The following is a 22,686-nucleotide window of genomic DNA, read 5'->3' as shown; positions in this document are numbered from 1 at the left end:
CTCTCGACGTTGAGACACATCATAGCTTGTGCGCTTTAAAACTTAAAATAAAATTTGAATTTCAACTGCCTGTTTTTTGTACATAGCAATTATTGCGGACTGAGTAGTTGTGTTTTATATTCCCGAAGGAACTTACAAATAAGGACTGTTTCATTTATTGTTATTGCCTGGGACTTCTGTGATATTTTTGGCAACTTTCCCAACTAAAGCTATTATACTTTGCACAAATTAAATATTTTAATTATTTATCCAACTATTTGATGAGGAGATGACATTCATAAGGTTTCAAAGTAAAAAATATATGCAGCTGTTTTCAATTTTGTAACAGCACACTTTTAGATCCACCTTGTCACTTATATTTAAGCAAAGAAAAGGAGAAACTTTTGCTCATTATATTATAATTGTATAATATGTTATGTATTATAATTTATGTACTGTGTGGTTTCTTGACAATTACAACTATTATAATTATTACTAAAACTGACTACATTTGTCCCTAAACATGTAAGATTACAGTAAGCAGACTAACGCTAAGTTATTTTAACTATTTATAAAGCAATCGATATATTTCGACTAAGGGAATAATTAATAATTCCTTTATTATTGTTTAAATATACATATTCTATAATTGTTAAATATATAACGGCTGAACTATGAAGTCACTTTCATATAATATTTTAATATGCACATTACAAAATTTATAAATAGTTCTGTAAAAACTATGAAACCTTAAGAAGTAGAATACGATTTAAACATGAAGAATCAATTTAAATATGTCTTGTAGTAAGTGGGTAGTTAATTTTTTTTTTATAAAGGCGTTTGATTTAGGTTCAAATAGGAAGGGCACTCCTTCAAATTTACTTCTTTTTGGTCCAATTTGATTAAGAAATCTTTTGAGTTCCCTACATTACAAGTGAATTTTTTTTTAAATTCACAAATTAAATCAAATGGTGAAATAATGAGGATGCTCTTTCTATGCTCTTTGATTAATTTACCTGTAATAACTTCATAGCTCACAGTTAATACAAAACTGATAGTAAAGTTCTATGTACAGATTAAAGTTGTATAATGCACGACGTACCTTGGAATACAAGTGTTACTGAACGACGTAACTAGTTGAACCAGCCAGTTAGCCAGCTAAGTAGCTAACCAAGAGCCAACCGGTTAACGAGATGGCATTAGATTCGCCTGTGACATTTAAATCCTTACTTTTAATGCAGTGATCTGTACAGGCAAATGTTAGTGCCAGTTTTTAAAATAATCGTTTTTTTTTAATGCATATTAATATATTTACGATACGATTTAAAAACTCTGTCAGTATATTTTGTCCAGCTAATCTCTGAAACCGTTAAACCAATTTTGAGCGAATTTTCTGGGTCAGATATATGTTATTATAACGAGTGTTTTTGGGTTTTTTATTATTGTTTTTATTAATATGTATACCAAATGATGTATTTCAATATATATAAGTCGCGGATAACTTTCAAGTTATCGTTATGGTCATATTATATATTGTTCTGTGTCTAGAACGTAGAATAATATATGATTGATTTATTAAATAATAATATTATTTGAATAGAAAAAATAATGCCCCAAGTTTAAGATATAATCTTAATTTATAGTGAATAAAGGTATAGGAGTTGTAAATGAATGTGGCTAGAGTATGACGTGTTTATACACGATCTGTAGTTTGGTTTTAAGGAGTCCTGTTTATTAGTGTGTTTTCTGGTAAATAATATTCAAAAGGAAAATAATAGTGGATATAAGAAAAAATGTACTAAAAAAATAGTTCGTTTGTGATTACTATTAAGTACCTATAGTCCGCATCTCTTTGCGGATTATAATTAGTTGAACTAGGTCGTAAATATTTTTTTGTACAAAAATTTCAAGTGTATTAAAAATAGTTTTATTGTGTATGAAAAAAGTACTAATATCACCGAAAAGTATATTTTTAAAATTAATTTGTTATTCTATATTTTTAAAGACAACTTGAGAAAATAAACTTGTAAAAATATGTCAGTCACATTTTATACTTTGAGTGTATTATGCAAGGTGATTTTATGTCAATATAAATTGTTTAGTAGAGTGTTAACAGAAACAGCGGGTTTGTGTAACTAAAATATTCTCGTTATTTAATTTACTAGGGTAAGAACACATTTTTACAGAATGTTAATCTTCTAAATATTATCTACAAAAAATTGTACACCATCTGAAAGCTTATGGAATACTTTTTTTAAAATTTACAATTAACAGAGAAAACCAATATTCATGTTCAACAAAATTAAGTTAACTTTCCTCGTTAGCTTACAACTAATTATTTACATTATATTCTAAAAAGTCATGTTTAGACAGTAAAATTAATATTGAAAATGTCAAAGTACCAAGTGCTTCTTATTAGAGACGATCTCAATTTGAAAATATTTTTAAACTTTGAATTAAGGAAATGGGGAGTTAGCTTTTATATTTGTATAATGCATTGTTTGCTGTTTGTTGTTCAGCGTTTAAGAAACACTTGATGAGTAAAATATTGCATTGCAGCATAAGGCATGTCCGATTCTTCGGAATATCACAACAATCTTACATACTATACAAGTATTACAAAGACATTAAAAAATATAGATAATAATTTGTTCGAGAAATCGATTTACGTATTAACGGCAGTTGGTTCTATGGACGATTTTGTCATGAATATCTTAGATCTAACTATTTACAAATAAGAAATCGAAAATATGGAAAACGCATTGGAAGACGGCGCTCTCGTTGCTCCTATATAATACAAAAAAACGGACATTTATCACATACGTAAACTATTGAATCGAAATCACAATTCTTAATAATAAGTTGTTCCCCAATTATATAAACACGTCTATAAAAACAAAACACGTAAAATAAATATATCAGGTATAACGATAGGTAACGATCAAAAGGATATTATTAAAGCAATTAGACAAATTGTCTGTCAATTAATCTAAGTTTTGAACAATTTTCTGGTAACTTTAGTTTAACTTGAGTTGAAACTCATTACGAACATTAAAATATAATATTGCCTGAAAACAGCTTATTTTTTTTATTATTATTTTTTTTTAGAAAAATGAGTATTACAAATGCTATATAAAATTTTATTATAACATTTTAATATTGCTTTCACACAATTTTGGGGCACTCTCTTGGATTTGTGAATTTAGATTTGGAAAAAGTACGACTGAAAAACGAAATTAAAAAAGTTTTATGAAACATCAAACATAAAGTAACTAAGATATCAGATTAATATTAACTGGCCACAATACTAGCATGCTTGAAGAAAAGCTTAAAGATTTTAAAACGAAGCCTATGATAATACTAATAAAGTAAAAAAAAAAAAAAAATATTCAAGCTCGCGTTTAAGATTTTAGTGGAATTACGAAAGTATTTAAGAAGAAATATACTAACAAAGAAAATAAAAATTACAATAGTGAGATTATTAAAATGGTACCTTAACACATTAAATTTAATAAATCGAAATCATTTCAGGTCCCTATAATTTCTCTTAAATGTATACACCAAAACGACGTCACTACAAATCTTTGGTGTTCATCCACATTGAAAGTAAATCGGCACGAATACATATATTGAAGGCAAATTAATATTACGAACACATTTTTCTAACTTTTAAAGTTACGTTAAACTAAAATGAGATTTAAAATGTCTGAAAAGCTGCGATATAACAAGTCAGATTGCTATTGGAACAAAGTATTTAAAATATTGCGTATTAAAGAAAATAATAATATTATTAGTATAATGGTTTATTATACATTAACATCTCCGATGACATTCTGTGTTGAAAGATAATTTGGTTTTTTGTACGACTCGAAGCAAGTGAATGAACAATTCAATTATCAGTTTGATTCTAAGTTCCAATTCTGACTAGATTCATTGACTGTACATTTTTTTACAATTCTCTTAAGTCAATGATATTAAACCGCGTCACCGGTAGATCACATAACACTGATTTAAATTAGGAGGTAGTTCGTGTGACGTTCCTATGTTTAAGGCTGTACAAACTTCGCAACTTTTCAGTTTGACATCTAGTTACTATGCTTAAGGAATTAATGTGTCGGTGGCTTTTAAATAATATTTATGCTAATGAAAATACATTTTCAAATAAATACTATCTCGGAAGTTATTGGTCCCGGATTATAATTTTTAAACAAATTATAACAATTTGGACCCATACGGCAAAAATGATTTTAATATTATAAATTTACATCACACTCGCAGTTACCTCCTTCTGCGAATGTCTAATTAGAATCGCTCTGCGATTTAACATGTCTTAAATCTAGCACTAAACGTAATATTATATCCATTTTAAACACATATCACAATTGAGCTCGCAAAGCGAGATAATTTTCAGAGTCCAATAAAACGCGACCGTGCGCGTTATCAAGGCATGTGTCAATCATGTAAATTTTTACTGAGTAGTAAACTGTTGTGTGGTCCAGAGAGATGCCTTATTAGTTCTGGCATCGCTTCAAATGTTAACTGACAGAAACAGCAGTTAAATCGTCCAGGAGTATTTGTTCGTCCGTCATTTTCGCTTGACGATATGACATTCCGATGTACTGAACACAAATGTTTCAACAAATGGGCCTTTTGTTTAAACATAGCAACACATAGTCTACATGCAAATGGTTTTTCGCCTGTGTGAACTCTTAGATGAGTCTTGAGATTCCATGACATGCCGAATTGTTTACCACAGTATTCACAGCGATATTCCCTAACAGGAGCTTGTTTACTTGAACCCTGTTCGTGTTCAGTGGATGGTGTGTCGTCTCCGCCTATTTGTGGTTGACAAAGCCAAGGTCCCCAAGGTCCTGCGCTCGGAGGCCGATATTTAAGTGCATCCTCATGTGGTACTGCGGGAGGAGTAGCGCTTCTTTCAGGTAGAAATGGAGGTGCAGAAACACTAAGTGAATGTAAGCCTCCAAGTCGAGCTACTCCTGCCGCAACCCCTTGACCTTGTGCGTAACGTAATTGTGCCATTTCATCAAGATAGCTTGGTGCAAATGAGACAAAAGGAGGATTCTGTGAAGGTGAGTTATGAAATCCAGGTCTTCTTTTCCGGTGTGGTGTGACAACGTAGTTCTCAGGAGAAGTTTGAACGAGGGCCATTAATTCATTTTCTGTTGATTTCAAGTGAGCGTAATCTTCTAATTTTACAGTTCTCAGGTCCAGTTCAGAAGGCTCTAAATAATGTGATTTTCGTTTTGCTCTCTCAATGCCTCTTCCTAATCTGTCAGTCAGCAGCTGTCTTCTGTATACGTTTTCTTGTGGTTGATCGTCTTGACTTGAAGATGTCGACCGTCTCCGCCCAATATTCTGAAAATATAAAATATTTATTATATTATAATACTTATAAAAAATAACCATTATGAATCGTAATTACTAATTACCTTTATTCCAACTGTTTCCACATCCAAGTCTTGTGAGTCGTCGTGTTCACTATTTGTGTTTTCCGAATTTCTGGCTAAAGATAAATTGACCGGATTTGATGAACTTCTACGACGCGAGGATACTCTGCCACATTCTTTATCACCCTTGTCGCCATCATGATCATCGTCTTCCCGTTCATCATTGCTACTCGTTGACATATTTTCCTTCTTTATACTAAGGGCCTCAGAATCTCCTCGATCTTTATCTTTACTATAACCTGCCCCTGGTGTAACTCTTTCACTTTCTGAGTGTGAGGATCCTGATGGTGCGTCGTGTTTACTACTTTCGTTGCTGTTGATGTCCGTTTTAAGGTTTTTTCCTTTGAGCCTCTCGCAAGATCTGTTTCTTTCTTCTGCTTGTTGTCTTTCTTTAGTTGATTTCCACACGTCAGACTTTATTTCTAGCAGCTCAAACAGTTCTTGCATGTCATCTATTTCACCAGACTGAAATTAATTTATAAGGATTACAGTGAGCAATGAAACTATACTGTAAATATTAAACTTGTTTAGTATTTCTTATAATTTTACCTCTATGTATGCTTGGCCACTGTATAAGAAAACCAAGAGGTGTCGCATGAGGGTGCTGCTAATGCCAGACATGTGAATTGTGACTGGGTTCTCGATCGACGGGGTATCATCGAGGATTTTTCTGCAATTAGCAAGAAGTATCTTCATTATAATTACAAACTATTAATACGTACATATGTATAGGTATTTGTTAGGTTAGCATTGTTATTTTTAGGTATGTTATTAATAATCAAACCTTATTAACGGGCTAGCTGCCGCCATGACGATGCGGTGTGCGGCAAGTGGCACAGCGTCGTCACACACCAGTACCAGGTCGGAGTAACGAGCGCCGCGCCACGCCGCTCCTACCTCGTTCAGGATGCAGGCGTGGTGCTTGCCGTACGTGAGTGTCAGCAGGCCCTCGCCCATCATTCCAGCACTGATAACAAAAATTAATAAGTTTTAGAATTCTGATATAATTATTTTCTAGGATAGTAGTTCTGTCCGGTCATAAATTCATCAATAGAGAGGATATAAGATAATAGCGAATAGTGAAATAAAACTCCGTTCTCAATAATAGTTCAAATCCTGGCGTGCTTCTAATGTGTTGCATAGTTGATTCGTGAGATTAAACAATTTCTAACACGATATTATACACAAAGTGAAATCATACCAAAATTAAGGCTCGCCATAATGTTTTCGGTTCATTAGTCTCAATCTATGTCAGACTGAAAACCGCCGATACAAAGACAGACAAGGTTGCAACCAGCGAACTGTTAAGCGATAAACGTTACAATATCATCGCAATTCGAGAACCAAATAGAACATATTCGTTTAAAAATGAATGATTTGTGGAGATGTAACACAATGGCCATTGAAATTTCTCAATCGACTAGAAAGGTCAAAAGGTGGTTTGCATTTAAATGAACTGAGTTAATGTGTTCTTTTGCCATCTGGGTTCTAGTGGCAAGTGCTAGAAAGCTTTGCGCAATTGGACCTTGGCCTGATAAAGTATCGCAACGAGTTATTATCGTCGTAACGTAAGATCGTTTAAAAGACGATCAACAGGCGCCTCTTAGTATTGCGGCGTTTAGCAAGAGCGTGGCCGTAAAAGTAATGCTGGTAGTTATTCCTCATCTATTTTTTTGGTAATTTCAAGTAGTTTGAAGTACACTGATAGGAATAGTAATCACAACATACTGATAGCATAAAAAATTTGAACATAATTCAATACATTTATTAAAAACTTCAAGATAAAATATCTTAAATCTTAAAAAGAGATAAATGAAACTGTCAAGCATTGTGATATTTTCAGGACAGCGCAAACGCAGCGGTGCGAGTCAGGCTCGCCTACCATTGTTTGTGTGAAGCGAAACGTGTCCGTGGAGCCCAACTAGTACCAACAGGGTTAAGTTAAGTTTAAATTTATATGTCTAGAGAGGTCCTAAAACTATCTATATTAACAAAAAATTCAAATTATGTTCGTATAATAGGACTCAACTATAGCTTTTCTCGCCAATTTTAATGGTACTATGGACCTTTCTCATTATAAAATAGAAATTAGTTGTTATAGTCAGCAATAGATGTAGAATAAATTGTAGTATTTTTTATTCGATAAATATATTTAAAGATTTTTTACTAAAACTACTACTGTAACAGTAAGTTTTATATGGATAAGGAGTATACAAAGAGCACTCTAGTGGAAATCTTTGGTGTTAAATAAACTTTCACTTGTGTTTCCAACGATCAAAGCCAGTAAAAGTTTTCTTGCGCCGCTAATAGATGGCGCTTTGACCATTTTATAAATGTATACATCAACACCTTTAATGTTTCTTGATTAACCTTTCTTATAAAATATAAGAAAACGACCTTGGTAATTCACTTTCACTGGTGCGTTATAGTAAACAGAATCGCGGAAATATGTTAATATTATAATAGTAAAAAAATATTTTTTTGGTAAAAAATACAATATTATTTTATATATGAACCAAATTATTGTGAACAAAAACTAAAGTTGTTGGATACTGTATTCCATAGTAATCATTTGTGTGTATATATATATATGTTTTCATACAAATTCCGTAATGTTTTTGAATGTAAAAATAAATATGTTGTATAATAATCTTAACTGTTAATAGCGCCTTAAACCGGTTCCCATAAGGAATCAGATAAGTGATAAATAATGTATATATAAGCAAATTAAATTCAAACAACTAGATCATATGAAAATTTAAACAGGAAGTACGTCGGTTATGTTAACAAGAAGTAATAAAAATATCTCAATACAAGAATCAAGTGTACAATTGAAGGCCAAATTAAAAACAGACATGTTACATAATTCTACCCACAATAATTAAACGCCCTAGAATGGACAAGTCGCATTATTTTGCTTGAGGTGTTTACACACTACAGTATTATTCAACTTATAATATTATTTAGGTTCCGTGAGTGTTGTCTTTTCAATTTATTGTGAACTGTACTTTCACTTCAGCAGTACTTTTCTAAATAATACATTTCAGTCGATGTAAGTGTACTTAAGTAGTGAATGTAAAGTAAGTTTTTTAGCGTCTTGTGCACCGTCCTTTACAAAGAATCCAGATCATATTGCCCGCAAAGGAATATGAGATCCTATAGCTTTATAAGGATGGATCTCATCAGAGAATAGTAGTGCCATAAATCGATTTTAATTGTTTATGATTTGAATTCAAACAAGTCAATGCAATTACATTTACGGCGTACTTTTTAAAGTGCAAATTGATTTTTTTTTTCAATTTAAATTAATAACAATCGGTCCTCTGTCAACAAATTGATGTACGTAGTTGAAATCTGCAATTTTCATATTTTATACGAAGGTCCGGCTAAGTCGATGTCAGTCGATTAGTGCGATTATATTTGCCAAAAATAATTAATATCATTAAGATGGGTTAAAAAATAAAATACTAACGAATGCTAAAGCTTGAAATGTAAGAGAATATATTGAATAAAGTTTAATGCTTTGAATATTGAATATGGTAAAAAGGACGTGCTATGTATATATTTAGATGGCATTTCTTTGGAATTGTATGCTAAAAACTTGGCAAATACTAGACTTAAGAAATTAACATACAACGCTCGAAAATAATTTAAATATTATACATTTTAATTACACATACTGTATCATCGATGTTTCAGACGACATATTATTAAGGTTATTTACAAAAAAAAAAAAAACATAAAAACTAAGATTCAGGTGAATAATTAAAAATAATAATGAAAGGACCCGATTCTGTCCAATTACAAGTGACTGAAATATAAAAAAAAATCCATATAATATTGAAGTATAAATTGAAAATAAAAGAAAAAGTTGTTAAAAATTAATTGAAGAAAACAATGAGTAACAAGATAGCCGTTTTACGAAACTGTGTTGTAAACTGAATTGTAGACTTTGGACTACTGGAGCGTGAGATTGGGAAAAAGTTGCCACTTTCATCTACATTGCTAAAGATATTACGAAAAAGCGATGGTTAACAACCAGCTGTTTAAATTAATTATCTATTGATAAATTATAAAGACATTATTTGTAATTGAATGGCTTATTGATACAATGGCATAAAAAAATTTACATCAATTCATCAGGTTTTTATATGAACGAGTACTTCTGCCAAAAAATGCAGTATGTTTTCGCGTAAGTTTTAATGATTATTGCGTTAAATTTTAATGCGTTACATTTTAGTCTAATCAAAATAATGGTAAAAATGTTCAAAATGAAATGTAATCTCATCAGCGGATGTTGAAAATTAATCCTACACACTATTTATCACGATTTCGCAACATTTATTTATTGCCTACATCCTATCGTCGTTTTATAAATGTGAAAGTTTAAATGAATATTTCATATTACAACATATTTATGTGAAATTATCCGAGATTGCTTTATCAGTGTATTTTACGTTCACTGAGAAAGTGTTTGAAACTTTTGACTGTAATGACCTTGTTTGAATCACGGTGTATTTGTTTTAACCGTTGACAATTCTGAATTATGATTAAGTCGTAAATAAACTCGTAATATGCTGCTATGAGCGCACGTTAGCTTAAATTAGGACATCGAGAAGTGACTTAACAATTAAATTGTCTGATATCTAGTTCTCAGTATGCTCCGATGAGTTACTATGCGAGGTTATCTGTCATTTGGGCGCATATCCCACAAGTCGATCTCACATGCGACATTTTCATGCTCCATTTACAATACTGAAATTATCGATTAAATTGAATTGCCTGTTTCTATTTTAACGCTACATCTGTCTATGAAATCTGCCACGGAGATTAGATGTATTCACGCCTGGTGCTTGTGAGATACCTATTATTCACTGGACATTATTTCCAAGCTTTAACACTTTTGTAATAATACGGAAATTTCGAGGCGTGAGATCGGTAGTAATAAATCCGGTAACATTATTTCAATGACGATTGTACGACAGTACTTAGCAACAGCCAGACCCCTTTACAAGCTTCTAACAGCCGCGCAAAGTATTACAGAAAACGATAGTGATGTAAGTCGATAGTTGTCAAACAGGAAATCGCGAGGCGCGCGTGTCGGGCGATACGCCACACGCTTTGTGACGGCGGCCTTCGGACGAAATGCTTAGTGCCAGTACCGAGCATCACCACATACAATCCATTATGTAACGCATATTCAACAACAAATGACAGTTCATTCATGAGTTCCATGGTCAATTTAGTAATTTGTGGTGCATCATCACCCGTCTCCTTTGGATCCCTTAAGCAATTAACGTTTATAAAGATGTCCTTGTCTCAATCCACGCTGTTTGTTTGTATTGTCTACTATAAACTACGTACTAATATGAACTCGCTTTTAGGAAGCGATAGCGTTATCAGCGCTAATTTCTTTTACGTAGCAAAACAAGGAACTGTCTGAAAATATTATGTTAATCAATGTCGCCATGTGTCGCTAAAGATCATTGTCATTACGATATGTTTCATACGTTATCTCAATTGCCACTGATTAATGAATGAAACGATGTCTAGTTAACATAAATAAATATATTTTATTCAAATTCATATCGTTAAACTATTTTTATTCAATACGAGAGATCACCATGAGGAAGTTATGTACGAATTAATAAAAGTTTATTACAAACTTCAGAGAAACTCGCCCATTAAGATGACAAAACATAAAGCATTTAATTATTATGGAGCAAAATAAAATACAATGGAAGGTGGAGGTATGAAAAATGATTGACAGAGTTTTTGTATTGCATTAGACTTCTCTGCACAGGAGGGTACAAACACAAAGTCAATCGATGTTTCGATGTAAACAATGCACTTATTGACTGGCACTTAGCAGTTGTAGCTAGCAGTATACCACAAAACATTCCATTAGTTGTATTGTATTTAAATACGAGTACACACTTCCATCTACCAGAATTAGAAGAGGCCATGCCCAAACAAAACCCGTTGGCAACTACAAATAAATTTATTTATAAATGGCACTGTACCCTTGTGAGTGACTTCAGTCGAAAGCGCGAATGAGTTTTACCTTCGTTGATGCTAAAATAGCGACTACAGTTATATTCTCACCTTGCGTTTGATTGACGATTGATCACTTGTGCCAGATACGTGGTAATTAACAAAGCCAAGAATTACCTCTCACCGGTGCTTTCAAGAGATAGACTTAAGTGTCATTGGTCGAGATAAGAAACGGTACATTGGTATTATTTAAAATTCGTATGACTTGCAACTTAATTAAATTAGATGAGATTGTGAGAGATGGTTTGATATTTTTTGCATTGTTTTAAGAGGAGCTGTCTTTTATAGCAAACGAATAATTTGTTTAAGCAAGAATCTTTTTATATTTATTGCTTTGACATTTTATCTTTTCACGGATTACATGTATCGGATCGGATGTATATTCATGAAAACCTATTATAATACTACCAGATATTCATAATATATAGAGTTACTAAAAGGCTTTGTAAACTGCAGAGGCTCCAGGCGTGTTCCTTTCTCAAAATGTTTCTCGCTCCGAAATAAATCGAGTTCGTGTATGGCATTTCGCGAGCGTTGCGGCAGTTAGATGACTATTTATAAAGAACGTGTCTTAGGAAAGGTCGTATTTGATTGTCGATAGTCATTTGAATAACACTTGCGTTATTATATCAAATTATGATGGATTAAGTCATATGCATACGAGCGGTTCTCACGCCGCGAATTTACTTGACCTTGACGCGAATAGGTTCTTGAACCTTATGTGTGCACATAACTCAGTTTGTATTTGGTCAAGACGCATGTATATATTACGAAATTTCTGAAAATTTAAAGGCGTATCTTATAAAGTTGATTAACAGTAACCTCTTCTGTTTACTTGACTTTTTCTCGATGGTTCGAGGTGATTCAGAAACGTCCAAGGTCTGTTATGAAATAGGATGGCACTTGACCTTCAGGATGAAAGTCAATAGAGATGCTCAAGATATCTACGATGTCGTCATAGAACTCAATGCTAATAACCGACAGAGAGACATATTGGAACCTGGTCATGACCCACATAACGCGTTCAAGGATTTCACATATTTGGAAGACGATGATTTCAAAACTGTTAGAATTTTTAAGGTGGGTTTTATTAGCGTTTGAAACTGTGAAGGTAAAGAAATATTAGGTAATACATTTACTGCGTCGATCGGATGTATCGAAATATTTTCACGGCCCAACAAGTTGAAGCCATTTGATAGAAAGATCACTGAGTTGTTTAAAAATTAAATGTAATGATTCACCATTGTCCAATCATCCGCATTCCTTGTAAGTCATGCGATTCTTAGAACTTATTCCATTTCCATTTATGTAACTAGTAAGTTCTGTGTATGATATCAAAAGATATTCTTTTTTTATTATATTATACCGTGGGACTAGACTAGATTTTTCACCACTTCTTTCTACTGAACGCGAACTGGTAAACGCACACATATGCGTCGCACGTGTCTTTGTGTGGGTGTGTCGCACACATGGTTCTGTGTGGAGGGGAGTGCGTAGATTCGAGCGTTGCATAGGAGAGGGAGGTATGGTCGGCGAGTGGTCCGTGGTTTTGTAAGAGCGTTTTATTTCAAGGTCATTCGAGCAGTTTTTAGAAAGTTACCTCAGATCGACTCGGCGTTAGGTAAATTTTTTTTTGATTTTATATAATTATAATTTGTTATGGAAATGGATAGAGCGGATTCGCAAGTTATTAAATCATCGGAACAGATTTTTTAAAATGATAATATTGTAACTTTCATGATATTAATTGGTATTCAACACGTGCTGTTTTTAATAAACGCTAAATTCTATATATAAAGAACGTGTTACAAGAAAGTTACAAGAGCTATCTCACAATAATTTGCATATTTTTTTATCGATTTATTTTTTAAAATGAATACTATAAAGTTAAACTTCATATTAACAATTAAGCGTCGAACGAGTCACAACATTGCAGCACACTAAGGACCAGGGTTCCAACATACCTACATTTCACATTTCACAACACTCAGTTGCCATATAAGTTCCGTTGATCTTCTCTCGCTCTTCAAAATGATGAAATTTAGTCGACTGCCATTTCGTGTTTGCGTAACCGTTCACGCTAAATTTTGCTGACAGAGAAAGTATACGAAAGGCTTTACGTAATAACTACGTAACTTGTAGAGACTCGGTTTTGATTTCCTTACTTTTACGCCCATCACTGTTACATGAATATTGTTTTGAGCATTGATAATACGATTGTTAGGATTGTATTATATATAGATAAAGTATTTAAATTATTTAATATTAACATTTACATCATTCGAGATAGACATCGTGTCGTGCGTCAATAGAATAATAGTTGGTAGGTAAATAACATTCAACGGACAATTTGTTGGAAAATTTCTTGCTTGTATTGAAATGACGAATATGTGCAAAACACGTTGCTTTGCGGAAAATTTTGTCTTTTTTTTATACACGTGTTAGCTGATCTAAGTTGAGGGCAAAGAGCAAGTTCAGCATCAAATAATTGTTAAATACGTCTTACGTTTGTTGTATTAGTGTAAAAGTACCTAGTCATATAGTAAATAATGTTTCCCTTACTAATATTATTTTCTTATCTCAGATTAAGTACCTATAGGACCCTTATCATATATTATACTTTAAGAAGAGTTAATGGATACAGAAGTAATTTTTTTAATAAGGTTGGAACATTGTTATTTTGTGTAAATCAAGACCTGTGTTGCTGTTACTTCCGTGACTTTATTTCTGTTCTAGAAGTACAGCACTGAAGTCTATAATAAGAATCATTATTATGCAGCTGGTTTGTTAGATACGCATCAAGTCTTATGAGAAAATTGTCTTTTTCCTTTATTACAGTCAGCGGTTGGGAAATTTAAGACCTTGTACGAAATAATACATTATTTTATTTTATTTTTTGCTTCTCGACTTTTTTATTATTATTTATTTTGTTTCCGAATCGTTGTTCATAATGTCATTGCTTTATTACCTCCCCTCCCCCCAAATATAGTTTTTTTTACATATGTGATAACAATATGTATATAGTATTATATATACGTATTCAGATTATCTATTAGTTCAGTATCATAAATATTCAATTCTTTTAAATTATTGCGTATTTATTATATATTAAGAAATTCTTAGAAGGAAATAATTAATATTATAATTGAGGAAGAGGATGTGATAGTCGATTGTTCTAACATTTTCACTCGATTAGGAGATAAATGAGTAGTTTCTATCATTGAGATTACAAACAAAGTTGCGACACTAATATTTTCCATAATAAAAATTACCATTTTTATCTAAAATACATGTTAATAATGACATTTGCGTGTTTTTATTCCCTTACACCGTCCCTATTCTAATGAAATACTACCTACATTAATTCATAGTTGATTGTTGAGCACGTGTTTTGAAATAAATTGAATAATTATAATAATAGAGATTTCTTGAACTGAAGTTTAGCTTAAGTTTAACAAACTATCGTCTATAAATGTTGTTTATGTTTTCCTTTTTATTTCTTTTAATTAATCTAACATTAATAGTTTATTTATTATAATTAGATGAGATGTTAAATGAAAATAAAAATAATGTAATTCATGTTAAATTATAATGAAATTTTCACATCGATTTCATATAATCATAAAAATTAAATCCTATACAAAACATATACGTATTTACCATTTAAAGGAAACTTTAAACGCAGATATTTTGGTAATTTGATTCAAAGTACACTATAACAATGCAACAACAGCAATACTACTGCGTACTACTTCTAAATCTGTTGATGATCAAACAGTTCTTTCACCAAAATGGTACCTTATTGAATCACCGCTGAACTAAAACCAGTGACTCATATAACGTAAAAGGTACTCAAACATTATTTTCGGATAAATTACGACGTAGTAGCGAATGTTAGCTGCTATTGAGAGTTAGTATACCTCGTATAAGTTTATCATTTATAATATTCACAAAGGTTTCCGTACTAAATCAAGTAAATCGATTTTAAAATGAATAAATAATTAATTAACAATTTATCAATTAACGACTTTCCCATTGTCGTCCTTGAAAAGACTGAGTTATCTAATTTTTGTTATTCCACCTTTCGAAATACAGTCGCTTAGTTGGAGTGTAATTTAAATACTTCTTACCGACAAATACACAAAACATGCAATTTGAAAAAAAAAAAAAGAAAACTTCAACATAAACAGTTTTTTCGTATCAGCAACAATGAATTGATTGCGTAAACATTAGCGTTGACTGAGATATGTTGCAATCTTATTCTAATGGCAGAGCAAATTTCGTGGTAGTAACTTGGACTAGTTACTAGATAGATAAAGAGCGTTTGACATACATATGATACACTTAGAACTGAGAAACTGAGGTTAGGCTGGGATTATCTTTGTAACATTTAGTTAGTGAAAAATATTTCACTCACGGTAGAGATGTGGCAAATATAAGACAATATAATAATCAAATGGAAGTTATGAAAATTATTTATTTTTTAAAATGGTTCACATATAACATGAAAAAAAAATGTCATTTGGTATACCTATATGTATATTTATGAACGTAAATATAAATAGACGAAGTTGCATTGGATTAGGGTTACGTACTGGTGGTAGTATAAAATGTGTAAGTTTACTTCTGTAATGCCTCATTACGACAGTCCTTATCAATTTTTCAGTCATAATAGTAACTGACCTACCCGTACACTGACATTTCGCTAAAAATATCTCGACACAAAACCGTGCGCTTTCGTTCACGATTCTGTTCAACACTAGGGCTCAATCTGCACTTGTGTGCACTGGTGTTGTTACTGAGTGCGTGCGTCGAATACAGAGTTGTTTGCGGGAAATCGGTTTAGTTTGTACGTGTGCGGTTCACACACACGCACCCTCGCCCTACTCCGGATGTGAACACAGATTTGTAAGCCTGTGAATGTGCTACACCGAATTGATAGGTCTATCGCTATCTGCGTTGTGCAAGTGTTGCGGCTGCGCCTGTGCGTTATTGTTTAGAAGCCTTGGGCATTTGACTTATTTTACAGCAATCTGAATGTTCAGAGCTTTTTTTTATTAATCATTCAACTTTGTAGAATCATGGTCATTTGTAATTTTCGAACGATCTTAGTAAAATAAATGACAATAAACGGAATATGTATGGAGCTAGGCTAGTTAAATATTCAAACATTTTTTACTTTTAATTGAATAACAATAAATAATAGGATCAGAAATAAGACATATGATTTTTCTGGGCTGAAGCTGGTGTCTATAGCCAGTTCTTGCACATACCTGTAAAATTAACACATTCTCGATAACTAGGTGTAAATAACAATCATGAAACATAATAAATGTCGATATTTACAAAAACTAGATAAATTAGAATTATTTATGGAGTTAAATTTAACTTAAAGATAATTTAAATACCAAATACAAGGGTAACGTCGTAATAAATCTCATAGGTTAAATATTGACCTTTATAGTGAGGCCATTATAATAGTATAACAGAATTATTAAAATCTTACCTTACGGCTTTACGAAAGTTAATATATATATAATTTTTTTAACATAAAAGCGGAAGGCATTAGACGTACCTTATTTAAAGTTATTGAAATGCGAAGGTGAACCGGTAGCCTGAGGATGCTTGAACCCTAAAAACCCTATACAACGTGTGTGCGTAATCGTTTGAAAATCGGTATACCGCTGTGTGCGTGTGTTGCGTGCGCGCAGACTAGCCGATAACAATAAACTATTTCCGAAGTGACCCAGTTCGAACGTCCTTCGACAATTTGTGCCGCAAGGAATAAGAAAGGGCCGGGAGTCATTTTGACAGTGATATTAAATACTTTTATTGTTCCAGTATTATGTCAGCTAACCGCTGGTCGTAACCGATGATATTGGAGGGTTTACAATCTTCTGGATTTCGAAGGAGCAGTTATATTGAATGAGAAAGATCAGAGGCCTTGTCCAAAAGGCTTAGATAACAATTTTAAAGACAAATAAAGTAGTTTTATTCCTGCGTAGCTTCAAATTAATTGATAATAAGCAATGGAATTGGATTTGATCATATTCTGATGACCTTATTTTTGTTTTTAAATGGATATTGTTTTTCGAAAAATGTATTAAAAAATACGAAAAGCATATCCTTGTTTATTAATATTGTTTAAAAAGCTTTTAATATAAAGAAGTGACTTTAATATGGCAGAGAGGATGTTGTTTTAAAAAAGTACGATCGGAGAAACCAGGGAACGTGCTGATAGTTGAACAGTCTAATTGAATTGAAACTTGTTAAGTGTGTTAAGAGGATGACCGTCACAATGTGGAGAGACATTAAAATACGATTTAACTATCAAATTGGAGATGTCTATATGCAAATGCGTTCTAAATTATTTCAAAACATACCTATACATTTATTAGTTACCTAATAATATCAAACGGTTTTATTATTAATATACCAATAAATGATATTTATTGCCCTAAATCATGATTGTGTAACTGGCTCCTATTGATATGTATGAGTCCCTTGATAAAATTGTTTCATTCGTTCCAATGTCAAATGTGGATGAAGAAATTTATATACAAATATATTCTGTAATGGTTTTATACATGTCAAAGGTCATTGTTAATAGCGTTACATATTAATAATAATAATTTGAGTATTTTAAAAAACTTATCATATATATTAAGTGTCATATATCTACGAAATAAAATGTTCATTGGTACATAACCATCACTTACAATTAAATAGTATTGGTATGAACGAATATTTTATATATATATATATATTTAATATGAAATATGAATTCGAAATCACAAAGTACGTTGCGACACATTACATTTCAGTACGCTGTAAACCTAGTTCGCGGTTATTTACTAATATGTTACATGTGAATATTATTTTCTCGGAACCACTCAAATCTACATGCCCCGTCTGAGATGAACATATCGCTAAGGTAGTCCCTTTTTAATTCATAATTATTACTCATTAGAAAAGTTGACAGCAATTTTGTTACCCGATCCCAAAAAAAAAAAAAATATTCTACACGATCCCACAACGAGTTCTCCGTTGAAATTGTTCCTCTGACATCGTGAACCGAATCATGTTTTTTCCAGGAAAATACGCGTCAATTATTAATACATACGAACGTGAGCTAATTAAGGCATTGCGGTTAAATGAATGTTTGTTTTAGATTATGTGTAGACATAACTCATATACTGGGACAAACATATCAAAAAATGGAGCATCGCCACGTGTACGCGTGTTTTTATCAATTACTCTGTACGCCCATATAATAAATATTATTTGTGTGTTTTGAGATGTCATTACTTGTTTGAACAACTTTTCTATCGCATAAATGGTGGATTAATCATTTGATCAAAAGCCTTTTTGCTTGTAATGAATACAAGGAAGATATTTTTTATTCTTACTAGAAATCCCTCGTGAGGACATTTATAAAGAACTTATTGTGATATTTCCAGTAAGATAGACACTAACATTTAACATGGATTAACTTATATTAATCAAGTTGCAAGTAATTTCTAGTAATAAGAGAAATAATTTGTTTCAAATTTTATGTAAATTTTATTAGTATCTAATAAATAATTTTAAACTTATCTTTAAAATAGAAAACATCCTGTATATCTTTAAGAAGTAAAATTATCTTTAGGAGCTAATATATAATATAATAAAAAACCTTTCGAAATCTAGAGATTTACGGAATATAGTAGACATATTTTTCAATAAGTAAAATATTATCAATTCTACAAATTATTATAGAACAGCAATAAATCATATGACGAAGGTTACTTTGTGATTACTTTTTAAGAAAAATATATATGTATATATATTATAAAGTATTTCCTAACATCACTAAAAACCAAGGTTTAATCTATTAACATGTTCCGTTTAGAATTTCGAATGGCTACCAGATAAATTACGACAAAAAATATGCATTTAGAAAAAGGTTAATATTAACATATTTACAAATGTCGGAAATTTGATTTCGGATGACACTGACGAGTAAACAAAGGTAAAATTGTAATATTAAAAAGTAACTTAACTACATTACCTACAAGCGAAGTGACATCGTTAATGTCGCCAGAAACAATCCGTTGGTATTAAATAAAAGTTGATTTTAAAATTCGTATATATATATATATATCTCTTCTGTAGTAACGGTTTTGAATATCAATATTATAATTAAGAATATTTCAAATTATTGACTTAATATGAAATAAATTAAAATTTTGATAAATCACGTCGTCAAGGTAAACAGGACGTGTTTGATGATTGGTCATTTAAGCCTGAGAAAATGTATGTGATAGAAATATATGGTTCACATATTCCTCTCTTTCGTTATACGTCGAATACATCAAACAATTAATAAATAGCCAGTTGAATAAAAACCAAAAGTCTCTTACGAAGGATCAAACGCCGTTACAATTTTAAGGCTTATGTGATTAATACAAATATTCGTATCAATAAATATCGTAATATATGCTCGTATATAAAGAAATATTAGGAGAAAAAAATGACATTGTTACATATTGAAGTGCCCTTAAACTTTCAACAACTGAGCCAGAATCCATTGACATAGTTCACTTTTAGTCGTGACGTCACCAAACATCGTTTCAATTTTCGAGTACGCATGTCGCATTTCTCATATTACTCACAACCGAATTGGGTAATATTTTCTGATAACTATCAACTATTTTATTATTATCAAATGGAGTTTGTTAAAATTCATCAATTACCAAATATTAATTTATCTAAAGGATTAAATTAAACCTTCAACAACCGCTGTATGTAACTGTCTGATAAATGATAACAGTCATTTGTTTGATAATTTAGTTTCGATATTTTATAGAAAAAAAATAATAATTTTATGTGTAAATAATAATTGACATATGCGTAGATCTTTTGTTTTGCTTAAGATAAATACGAAATAATTTAGGTCACTAGGTGCCTATGACAATTTGCATTTCCAATGTTGTTCCAGACTAGGCACGTTCTTGTAGTTTATTTGCAAGTGAATATGATCTAGTGGACTTCTTAGTTTATTTATGTATATATTATTTATGTACACTTAAGGTAATATGTATTATTAATGACTAAAGATTAAATGTTACCCGAAGGGTGCGGAAATACAGACAATGTTATAAATCTAACTCTAATGTTATTTTATACAAAACAAAAACATATTTTAGAAATTATTTTAATTTATTGGGACAAATAAAGTTCTTTCATTAAAACATTCTCAATACTTAGTTAACATTTTTTAATACCAGAAAGTTTTAATCTTGACTCCAAAAACAAATATTTTAATATAATTTAAATGTAAATGATTAATTAATTTATTCTATTATCCTTCTGTTTTTGCGCATCGAATGCGCGCGAAACTGAGCGTGGAAAAGCGGCGCGGGCGCATTTCATACGCTGAGCTCCGTCGATTTCGCAACGCAAACCACCATCTAATGTGAACCTATTAACCTCTTCGAGCGAGGCTCAGAGGCGAAGGCGAGAGGCGGACGGGGAGACGAATAGTGCGTTCATTAGACACAAGGTTGTGTCAGTCATCCCGTCTCAAATAGCAATTCACACGTAATAACGCAATACACAAATTAAAAGTAAACAAACAATAATACTTCACCTTGCCAACTGTAGTGCACTTCTATTCGCAATCTCATTGTAAAAATTCAAAAGTATGTTGCTATCGAACATATTAGCACTGCATCACAGCCATTTCTTTCACAAATATCATAAGAAAAACAATAACGATTCGAAGCACCAACGATCACAGGATAATCACAACGTCCGGTCCTAGGCACGTCCGTGCGCGAGCGACGTCAATTCAAACTGGCCCGGTCAAAATGACGAAAGTGAAAACATCGCACGCACAGAAAAAAAGGTTGGCGGCGCGGTACAGTCCTTGCAGGCCACCTCTCGCGCGGCTCCAGTGACACAGTAACTGCGCGCCGCGCGCATCGCCCGACGCCTATATAACGAAACGTTTGGAGGTTCGATTTCAAACGCCAGCGGACGGCACAAAAGAAGATGGGCTCGCAACGGTAGCTAGTAAAGAATGAGCACAAAGAATAGCGACACGTGGGCGCGTGTGCGTGCACGTGCGACTGTCGGTGTGTGCGGAGATAGGCGGCCGCAGGAAACTCCGTTCTCTTCCACAAGGAAAGACCTTGGATTTGAATCGGCACGTTGCAATGTGTACCGCAGTCGCCTACGCTGCTCTTACCTACTTGCTGTTGACGGCACTTACTGATTGAACGATGATTCCACAGCGTAGTATATATTAAAATACTGCAGTAAGTGCCAGTGGAAATGTAATCTTACATATTCACAAACAAACCAATTTTGAAACTATAGCTATGATTAGATATTGTATTTTACGTTCTATTATCGTTTAATAATTGGCATTTAATATACTAAAATGAGATGTCTGGTATGACTTTATAACAAGAAAAAAACAACTTCAAGTCATTGTATTAATTGTCCTCTTCCGAAGAAATATTATTTCTAGATCATATACAATAGTCGCATAGAACAAATATGCGAGAGGGTTCTATAAACATTAATCTAAATTCCGATGTTGAACAGTTAATGAATAAAACAGAAGCATTATTGCTTTGCCAAGCGACTGGAGCAGTAACGCTAACTACTAAATATGAAGCAATGAAGGCTGATAATGATGTTTCCACTGTGACACGTTTCGGGCAAGAGCCGGCGCATTGCACAATGAGCAAATGAAATTTGAGATAATTATGTAAAGTAGGTCGTTAGACATACTTTCATTTTATTGTTATTACAAATAAAACTGGAATTTTATCATAATATTGCTTAGCGTTGGAGAAAATAGAAAGTTGCAATGTATAATGCCGACTTGATCTATATCTATTCAAAATTATTTTTCAAATAAAATGTAAACTATTAACTTATTTGTTTTGAGCAAAAGTAATTGGTAGGAACTTGGGATACAATAATATCTATTGCGTAGAAGAAGCATTATTTAAAAAACAACGAGCATTTATGGCGTAATAAACAATTCAAGCGGTAGACGTGAATGAAAGAGCAGCCAGTGTCGGTGACTATAAAACCTGTTTTAGGACTTAAAGCGAGAATAAACAAATGTTGTAAAAGGAAATAGGTGTTACAAAAATGCATCATAGTGAAGATAAATTGTTTTAAATAT

The 22,686-nt window shown here is 32.2% G+C and overlaps 1 protein-coding gene across 1 annotated transcript; it reads right to left on the bottom strand.

Moving 5' to 3' along the window:
- Window positions 1-2,105: 2,105 nt before the first annotated feature.
- Window positions 2,106-21,858, bottom strand: LOC116778192 (transcription factor Ken). The gene is made up of 5 exons (XM_032672142.2): window positions 21,133-21,858; window positions 6,232-6,414; window positions 5,997-6,117; window positions 5,430-5,912; window positions 2,106-5,355 (listed from the first exon to the last, which is right to left on the bottom strand). The coding sequence occupies exons 1-5, from the start codon at window positions 21,201-21,203 to the stop codon at window positions 4,432-4,434; spliced, it is 1,782 nt and encodes a 593-aa protein (XP_032528033.1). The 5' UTR covers window positions 21,204-21,858; the 3' UTR covers window positions 2,106-4,431.
- Between the last annotated feature and the right edge of the window lie 828 nt (window positions 21,859-22,686).

This window comes from Danaus plexippus, chromosome 6, assembly GCF_018135715.1.
Source record: "Danaus plexippus chromosome 6, MEX_DaPlex, whole genome shotgun sequence".
Lineage (NCBI taxonomy): Eukaryota > Metazoa > Arthropoda > Insecta > Lepidoptera > Nymphalidae > Danaus > Danaus plexippus.
This window is presented reverse-complemented; position numbering and strand designations above follow the sequence as displayed.